General features: G+C 49.5%; 1 protein-coding gene across 1 annotated transcript in view; it reads left to right on the top strand.

Moving 5' to 3' along the window:
- Positions 1 to 6,036, top strand: part of LOC125954245 (protein sax-3-like) — a 60,188-nt gene extending 54,152 nt beyond the window's left edge. Inside the window, 9 exon segments of the mRNA XM_049684381.1 lie at positions 2,244 to 2,326; positions 2,520 to 2,762; positions 2,871 to 3,041; positions 3,165 to 4,190; positions 4,259 to 4,442; positions 4,547 to 4,748; positions 4,923 to 5,429; positions 5,500 to 5,940; positions 5,942 to 6,036. Of these exon segments, the coding sequence (XP_049540338.1) occupies positions 2,244 to 2,326; positions 2,520 to 2,762; positions 2,871 to 3,041; positions 3,165 to 4,190; positions 4,259 to 4,442; positions 4,547 to 4,748; positions 4,923 to 5,429; positions 5,500 to 5,940; positions 5,942 to 5,972 (2,888 nt within the window). The 3' untranslated portion in view covers positions 5,973 to 6,036.
- Positions 6,037 to 9,846: the final 3,810 nt, after the last annotated feature.

Genomic DNA, 9,846 nt, shown 5'->3' with positions numbered 1-9,846 from the left:
CGTTCCCTTGAATCGCAGTACCTTTTGCGGCTGCCCCAAAATGTCGCTTCTCTAAAGAGGGTTCTCTATGTATATAGAAGGTGCTTGAGATCTGTATTGCTTCAGACAAATGTGCTGGATGGAGCATATAAACTCCTAGACGTGTAAGTTGTTAGGAAAATCGATTTTCAAACGATTACCCAACTATGGAACCACTTCCTATAGTAAGACTCACACAATTCAGAAGCCTTTTCTCGTCTATTTCCCATTAAAGTTTATACGAAAGCAGCCACTGCCGTGCCATCGGAGGGATTGTGCAAATTTAATTAAATCCATGAACCGCCGTGTGCGATGTTGTGTGTGTTTATATACATAACATACCCACATGAGGAGGAAGCCCTCAATTACCTATCGTCAACCAGCAAGTCCCCAAAGGGGGGGATATACTATATATTTTCTGCTGGAATTCCAGATTGGCCCTTCTTGAACGTGAACAGCAACAGAACAGCGAAGCTTTGAACGGCAGCCACACGGAGTGTTTCGTGACGCACGCAACCTATCCCCACTCTTAGACAAGGGAGGGAGTTTCAGGAATGCGACGTTTTTCACATTTCTTCTCCTTCCGAACGCCGTCTTACCGACCAACCGACCGACCGGCATCACGTTAAAGTGCTGCTCCTATTCCTACTGCTCGTCTCGAAATAAAGAGCGGAATGAGTTCCTATTTGTATGTTTTCGGTACATGATGGCCGTGACCTAGGAAACCCGGGGCGGTGACTTGTTACTAACGAAGCCGCAAGCAACCAAGCAACCAAGCAAGCCTTCCGGAGCGTGGCCGCGAGGTCGGTAGAATCGTTTAATCTTGTGAGTGAACTGGCGCCACGCCACGTGTCTACGCCTAAAACCTCAACCGCCTTTACCTACCGTACTGTTGCTAGCTATACCCCTCTGGTTGGACCTCTTGTGCGAAAAGCGAAACAAGATTGTCTCCGAAAAACGTGCACCACTCCGGAACATGGACAAGCAGCAGCAGCACAAGGGGTTAATGTTAAGCGCAGCTCTAACCCCGGGAACGGCAAAGCGCGTCCCGCACGTCCTAATCAGTGTCTCAAGACACTGAACCAGCCCCCCCGTGTGTATGGTGGTTGCTATGGTGGCCACCTTGGCGAACTCGATGACAACACGCACGACATGACAGGCGGTGGCGGTGAGTTTGGTCTTTACATGTCCGGATACACACAGCATGCCGGGTACCGTGCGTGTTGTTACGACAATCTTTCAATCGTTCTCATTCACTGTTAGTGTCGCTCGCTGTTGTGTTTGCCTTTCGGTGGCGGTCGTGGCCATACGCGGCTGCATCTCCTCTTCCTTTGCAACGTGCTCCTATCAAGGATCTTGCTTCGGAGATGCACCAGAGCACTTGGTCGTAAGCAGATGGTCGATTGCAGCAGGCGGGGCCACATGATTCGCATGTCGCACGAGCAAATTGACAGAGAACAAGCAGCACCTACGAGCATTCGAATCCCGACGTAAGCTCGAAAAGGTAATCGGTGGTGTTGTCCCTCGGCGAGATGTGTGTGTAGAGATTGTTCGGTTAATCCAATGATACTATCCAGAGTGTTGATGCTGCCTAGGTTGTCGCTAGGAACGATTTAACAAATTCGAGCATTCCGTGCAACTAATTCGCCTAACCGCATTACCATTTATTGTTATCTTGGGTCAAGTGTCATTGGATATTATTGTTGTTACGTTAAAGAAGCTGCTTCGTTAAAGAAGTTGGGGTGCTGGTTGAAGCCAACAATTGGCATCAATTGCTTCGAACCCGCCAGCTCATGTAAATCAGCAGAGCAGGCCTTGCTAGTTGTGTGCTCTCGTCCCGAAGGAACCCACGCAAAATTATTTTCAATATCCAAGGCATGCGGCGTGGCACATCAAGAACACTACCGGAACGAAGATCAACCCAACTGTCCCTATCTTCCTTCCGCATCACCGTCACTCTACAGAGCAGCGGCGATGCTATGCATGCATACTTTTTGCTCAAAATTGGGTCACCAGCATACAATCGGCAGTCCGGAATCAGGCACATACTTTACCTCCAACGAGCGAGCGACGAGATGCGCCTACGGCCTCTTGGGTCGTGCGCGCGTCGGCGGACATTTGTTAGTTTCGGCGCACCAGTCACCAGCGCGTGGTGATGGTGCTGCTCTTGCTCCTGCTGCCAACAACCCTCATAAACGGTCAACGGTTTTTGATTTATTTCGCAGATCTACGGAACGAGGACAGTGGCTGGTACCGATGCGTGGCCTTTTCCGAGAAAGGCGAGACCTCATGGAGTGCTCACTTAACGGTTAGTTTATTTGCTTTTCATCATGGAAAGTGGAAGAGAACGATCTCTCAAAGCTGAAGAAAGGACGGTCCTGTATGCTAGTAGCCTGGTGGTAGTGCTGCTACTACTACTGCTACTACTACTACTAGGTCGCAACAGAATGTTACATCCCATAACGTTTCAATCTCAATCGTTGTCCACCACCGCCCCGTAGGTTGAGAGCAATCTTTCCTCGATGCAGCATCGATCGCACAATGCCGATCTGCTACCATCGGCACCGGGCATCCCGAGGGCGGTGAACATAACGAACAGCAACATTACGCTGACATGGAGCCGGGGTCAGGGCGAACTGCAGATCAACCCGATCACGAGCGGCTTCACGATCGAGTACTACAGCCCGGAGGAGAAGGCGGGCTGGATAAAGGCGATGAGCCGCATTCCGGGCTACACTGCCACGGTAAGTACGCCTGTTGACTTGTTGTAGATGTTGTTCTCGATCCAGGTTTCGGTGGACATGTTATTAAACCTCCTTCGTTTGTTTGTGTGCTTTCACTTCACCAACCAGATAACGAACCTTTCGCCATCGACATCGTACATGTTCATCATTCGAGCGGAGAACAGCTACGGATACTCGGCGCCATCGCCAACCTCACCCATCATGCGTACCCTGTCCGCTAGTGACGGTGTGACGATGCCCGAAGAGATCGAAACTGCTCGAGTTGTACTTAACGAACAGGTGAGTTGAAGTAGGCGAAGACCTTGTCGCATAATTCGGGGAACTTACTTTGGAAGAAGATACAGAATGACTCCGAATATCCGACCGGAACTAACGAATTGTGTTCGATTTCACTCTCGCCAGATTGTCGAGCTGGTCGACGTGGTGGCATTGAACTCCACCAGCGTCCGGCTAGAGTGGCAGCTACACATCAGCAACACCGAAGAGTACGTCGAGGGTATGTACGTCCGGTTCCGCAACTTATCCGCTGCGGACCGGCAAAGCTACAGTATGCTCACGATACCGATCACACCATCCGAAACGTACGTCATCACGGGATTGGCCAAGTTTACGCGATACGAATTCTTTCTGACACCCTTCTTCAAAACCGTCGAAGGTCAACCGACCAGCTCGAAGGTGGTTCAAACACTGGAAGACTATCCCACCGGATCACCGGTCAATGTGCAGACCGGTATGGTCAACCTAACGACCGGACTGGTCAATTGGCTTCCACCACCGGAAAGCCAAGTAAACGGTGTACTGCTCGGCTATAAGGTGCAGCTACGTGCCCTTAACTCAACGAAAGTTCTGGCACAGATCACTCTGAATGCTTCCACTACTTCGATTGTGTTCCATAGTCTCACAACCGGCACAACGTACACGATACGGGTTGTTGCTTTTAATCGAGTAGGCCCTGGTCCGTACTCGAAGCCTACTTTTCTCGTGATGGATCCAGCGCACGTCATTGCACCACCACGAGCCCATAATTCGCTCAGCGAGATGGAGGGCTATCGGCATACGAATCTGTTGCATGATCCTTGGTTCATGATCGGGATGGTGCTTCTGTTGCTGATGGTGCTAACGATCGCATCCGCCGGTACGATCCTGTTCCTGCGGCATCGCTCGAAGCTAAGCAAAGAAATTCTGAGTGCAAGTGTACCCGTGATCACGAGTAGCACCGATAGCCGGAGACCGATTGCTGTGTCGAGGCGCGATTGTCTCTGGATCGATCGAGGCTGGAAGTCGACCGATACGGACAAGGATTCGGGGTTGAGTGAGGCGAAGCTGCTCGAGGGTAGCCAGAACACGAACGCAAACTATGCGGACGTTAGCACGGATTATGCGGAAGTGGATCCCAGGAGTATTACCTCGTTCTACAATAGTCGGAAGGTAGGTTCCGGCAGCGGATTGAAAGAAGTGAATGAAACAACCATAAAATGCCTCTCTCTGGTATACAGTCCCCAGACAATCCTTCACCGTATGCCACGACGGTGCTGGTGAACGGAAATCCCAACGAGACGACCAAAATCATCTATCAAGGGATGGATGGATACATTTCGGGTGCTTCGACGAACCGTTCGGATCCCGCGACCTACCTGTCCGGTCATCCGAAGGCCTTCACGCCCGTCCCATACAGTCAAGGTAGGTGGCACCTTCACACACACTCTCACTCTCTCTAGAGGATACTAACCTTCCCTGTGTTGTTTTCAACTAACCGAACCACAAAACCGCAATCCATCCTCCAGCACCCGCTAACTGGATTGACTTTCTTCCACCGCCCCCGGAACATCCGCCACCGATACCGCAAGCTTTAGACCATCACATCCATCTAAATCATGTGTATCCCTCGGAGCTGATCGGTGGCAGCGTTACCACACCAAACGCGGTCCCCATCGGTTCCCAGGGATCGCTGCTCCGCTGTGGATCGGCCCAATCCGGTATCTATAAGTAAGTAGAGTGTGTGTGTTTTCAGGGGTGGACGGTACACCTGTCGTGTCTGCTGGATACTAATACTACTCCTCTTTCTGTATTTCTCGCTTTACTCACTCACCTTTCCTGTGCTTTCTGTGGGTGCTCGTCTTACGTACTAAACACAAACCCTCCTAAACCTGACTCTTGTAGTGGCGGAAGCACTCAACATTCATATCAATATGTAGATCCTTCCCTGTTAGGCCGCGGCAGTTCCTCGAGGAGTAGCTCCAACGAGTGTACGATGCGGAATGTACCGCCATTGCCACTGCCACCGTCGCAGCAGCAGCAACAGCAGCAGAACAATCACTACCCACCGCATCATCATCATAATGGTAGTGGCGGTACGCCGGGTTCGATGGAGCCACCGTACTTCAACGATGAGGTGTACAACAGTCCCATCAAGAATGGTGGTGACGTCAGCTATCATCATCCGTATCGGATGCCTAACTCGTCGTCGGCATCTTCCATATCATGCTGCCAGTCGAACCACTCACGCAGCAGCCATTCCGCCGGTTCCAAGTCGCATCCAGACTATCCTGACCAGCAGCAGCACCATCAACACCACCACCAACAACACCACCAACAGCAGCAGCAGCAGCATCCGCCACATCCGATGATGTACCAACCGGCACACATTCAACAGCCGCACCTCAACAGGTAGGTCACCAACAGCCGTTAAACTGTCGTTTTGGTTAATCGCGGCCAGCACTCGCTCCCCCGTTCACAGGACGTGCGGTGGTGGTAGCTTCGATGGACTGTCGTCCCCGAAAACCGTATCGTTCAACGATCAGTACCACATCCTGGACGAGAGCAGCCACAATAATGGGTCGGCGGAGAGCCAGCAGCACGAGAACTGCACCTACTTCACCAACTACTCGGATGCATCCGGTGCGAGTAGCAGCAGTGGTAGCGGTGGGTTCCGCATGCATCCCAAGTTCGTGAAGACGGTTCATGTAAATATTGAAAACGCCATTAACGGCAACTACCATCAGCACCATCAACACCACCGAGGCCAGCAGCAGCAGCAGTACCATCATCCTCACGCTTACGTGTACAGCCAGCAGCAGCAGCAGCAGCAGCAGCAGCAGGAGTCAATAGCCGAGCACGAAGAGACTGAAACGGACAAGATGCTGACAGGGGACAGTAGCTACAGTGAGGAAAACGAGGAGCAGACGACGACGACGACGACGAGGATCATGAATGGGTCATCCGGCGATGGGCCGGAAGAGACTACCGCCACCGTAGCCATCGCCTCACCTCGCAAGCTCACCAACGGCTGTCACCGGGAGGGCCCCGACACCTGCGAAGGCGCCCTGACCATGGCGACATCCCTCGGTGGTCCAGTTTATGAGGAACCAGCGAGGCAAGCTGCGTAAACGCAGCGGCGGCTTTGATTGATTCTCGCTCGTAAGTACTGGCGCATTATTTTTCAATTTTCCTCCGGATGCGGATTCCTGTTTTCGTTCGGTGTTGACGAGACGACGAGCACGAGGAGCCGCTGCTGAAGTCTAGGGGCCGAGTCCTAGGGGTTTAACAGTTTAATCGTTTTTTTTGTTCCATACCAAAACATAACAACCAACTGCAGTCGCTAGGAAAGTAATAATTTATTGAAAGCAAAAATGATATCGTAGCAGCTGCTGCTGAAACGTGTTGGATGCTGGCTAGGGGATAGGATAGGAGGAATGGTTTGGTGGCCAGCAAGTGAGAGTGTATCTAGGAACAATGTAGGTAGTGCAGGTGGTGCTTCTATCTGCCAACCCTCCTCCACAGGTATTAGTATTCGCAGTTTTCCTTTTTTTTCCCCCTGATTCGCCCGGTGAGGCCAAGAACTTTCCAAGGACTGAGTGTGTGTGTGGGGAACTAAAGGAAGTTGATTTGAAGCTTGCTTCAGCCGCCATATAAAATCACGATGTTGAATACTCAGTTTAAGGATTTAACCCCACTATTAAGAAATGGATTTCGAGCAACACCACATAGAGCACACGTTATGAGTTTAAGTGGGTTTTTACGTTTCGGAATTCTCTCCAATGACCTGGTCTTTCGGTTTACAATCCAAACAATCATTGCTTTCATAAGTTGCGATCCTGTGGTGAAGGTTTCCTTTATTCTCAAAGCCTTCTGAGATTTTATGAGTCGCATCTCTTGATTGCTGCGCTCGGTTCTCTTGCCGTATTTACGTCTTTGCTCGCGCGATGCAAATCTAGTATGACAGCGCGTTTCCGTTTCGGAACCATTTTTGTCACTGAACCGCACGAGTGGTACACCTCTGCACGTGTCATCATTTATATATTTAGCTTTTTCCCGTGCACCGGCGCACGCACGCACGTCTCGCGCTGGCGATGCAGATGCGCGCACCAGACCGAGAACATATCGGGATATGCATGACGTGTGTGTGTGCATTCCGATGAAGCATAACATGATCGTGTCAAGAACGTTTACTGTCATCATCATCATCGGCGGGGTCGGCGGTGTGCACACGATAAAGGAAAGGTGTCCAACGATGATGATGCTGCTGCTGATGAAGAACATCATGCCGTGCCGGACACGACGTGCAAAGCGTGTCTGGTAGATGACGGTACCGGCTCTCAGCTTGTGCTTGTTTCGGGTGCATTCCCCGAGCTGGAATGCCGAGCTGCCCGTAGTCCGTTGAACACGGTTCGCCAATTTGTCTGGCGTTGTAAATTTTCCCTCGACCGACGTGGCTACGTCCGGGAGGTGCCGGTCAATGGTTTGAATCGACGTGAAATAGAACAGAATTCCGCCGGTGATCGGTAGCCCGGGCTCGGTCTCGGCTCTCGGTTCTCGTCTGGCCGTCGTCGTTTGGTCGTCTGCTGTATTGAGAGTATCAAATGGATTATGCAGCAGTGAATTAAGAGCGGCTTTTGACACCGTCTGCCACTGTCCATCAGCAGCAGCAGCATCAGCACCGGAGCCATGTACCGGTAAACTCTCTCCGGAGTGTCGAGACTACCGTCTGCCGGCGACATTACGATGTCTTTAAATACATTTTTAAACACGACATCGTCATCGGGCGACTGCTGGCGATTGGAGTGAATCATTTCACCACCGCACTCGAGTAAGCTGTATTGAGCTTATTTGGCGGAAAGTCCTTTTTTTAAACTGCGAATAAACCACGATTAGATCGACGGCGACAGTAGCAGCAGCAGCAGCAGCAGCAACCTTCTTAGCATTACAGCACATCCACCGAATAGCTGCTGTAATACGTAAAGCAGCAAATGGCGCTCCTTGCTGCTTCTTCTTCTTCGGCCTTGTGCCACCTCGTGTGGTTGATGTTGATCATTTATCATCCTCCTGCTAACACGGGGGCACGGGCATAATTCATTGGCAGTGCCGCGCATTACTGAGACGCGCTGGCGTGGCCCCGACAGGACCAAGGACACCACCGTCACCGGAAGCACAGCATTTTGTTGCCATTGTGTGCTGGGCGTGTACACTGTTTATTGTTATTAGCGTCGTAAAAGCGATCCTAATGTTCATCATAATCGTCGCCATTAAGGCGTCGTATTTAGCGTGCCGGATAGGGCCGCAAGAAGCGAGAGAGCCTTAATACCCAGTGCCCGTCTCGGCGGATCGATCGAATGGAAAGGAAAAAAAAAGGAATTACTGTTGTTCCCCAATGTGGGTGTGTGTGTGGTGGTCCGGGGGTGACAAATTCGCTTCCGAGTGGGTTTTTGGGGAACTGCTTTGCACGAAAGCTTGTTGTTTTGGGGTAGGATGATCCTTGGTTTAGTGTTTCTAGGACAAGCACTTCAAATAGGTTCCTTGCGTGAGCGTTTATTCAATGCTTGCATTTTGAGGAATCTTTCTGTAAACCCAGTATTGGAGTTAGATGAACTGGATAGTGGACAGTGGACAAAGTGACACTATACTTTTAGATATTAAAAACAAACATCATAAAATGGGATTAACACATGAATTTGATGGAATAATCGAAAAAGAGTGACAGAAAGAGAGAGAGAATTCCGAAATGGTTAATGGAAGTTTATTAAATTTTCAAATTAAACCCACATCCTCTTCACGTGCGTGTTGTATTGAACCTGTGATATTATTTATATGTGATAAGCGAATACTCTTAAACAATAGTGAGCGGATCATTTCATCGTGCGACTTTGCTTCGAATTTCTTTGTTCGCACTTTTTCCCCAAAAAAAAAACATCCCAGTCATCTTAGTTCTTATGCAAGCAAGAAGGTTGGCAGCAGATTGTGAAGGAGGGAAAGACAAACCGTTAGCTTTTTTGGATCGGTTCGGATGGATAGACGAATGGCTCGATATGCATCATTTCAGCGTAGACATGCGTAGTGTAAATAGATTCCTATTGGCTAAGGTATATGATGATATCACTACATATTACATGCAAATTTATTACTATTAAGGATTGGAGTAGATCGCACGAAAAGAGTGCTACGCACTTGCGCTGTTCAGCGACTAACTATAGCAATACATGTGCGAGCGACTGCTGAGGAGGGGATGCGAAGGAAGTTGTATCAGAAAGGAATTGTTATTGATGGAATGTGTTGAGGTGGTGTTGACCATCGTAAACGGGATTTTTTGGTGGTCAAAGCGAATACTTAAAGGAATTTACCCAAAAACAATAGTAGAATTGTCTTCGCAAATTGTCTATCCAGTTCAGTTCAAATAGACGCAAACGAATAACCAACATGTATTCAACCAATAAGTAACGATGCGCACAATTAATTTGGATATGTTTGAAACCAAACGCATTTGCAGCTCAAACCAATAGTATCTCTATGAGTTCAGGTAGTTCAACTTTTTATCCAGCTGTCAACGAAAAACCATTGTTCTTGATCTGGCGCGTTCGAGAAGTAAAATAATCATACATCTAGAGCAAATATACGACAACTAACTAATCAGCAATCTGTAGACTCTTAAGCATCTTTGGACAAAACTAACATCTCAAAAGTATCTCCCAAAAATTGCACTATATAAAAGCACAAACATTGAGCTGAGGTTTTTGGCCTATCGACGATTGACCGATAACGATGACGAGTTCGCTCTGGTGGCTCGCCTAACGGAACCGTACCATGAATACAG

This window comes from Anopheles darlingi, chromosome 3, assembly GCF_943734745.1.
Source record: "Anopheles darlingi chromosome 3, idAnoDarlMG_H_01, whole genome shotgun sequence".
Lineage (NCBI taxonomy): Eukaryota > Metazoa > Arthropoda > Insecta > Diptera > Culicidae > Anopheles > Anopheles darlingi.
The sequence above is the reverse complement of the archived record's forward strand: the minus strand, read 5'-3'. Positions and strand labels throughout refer to the sequence as shown.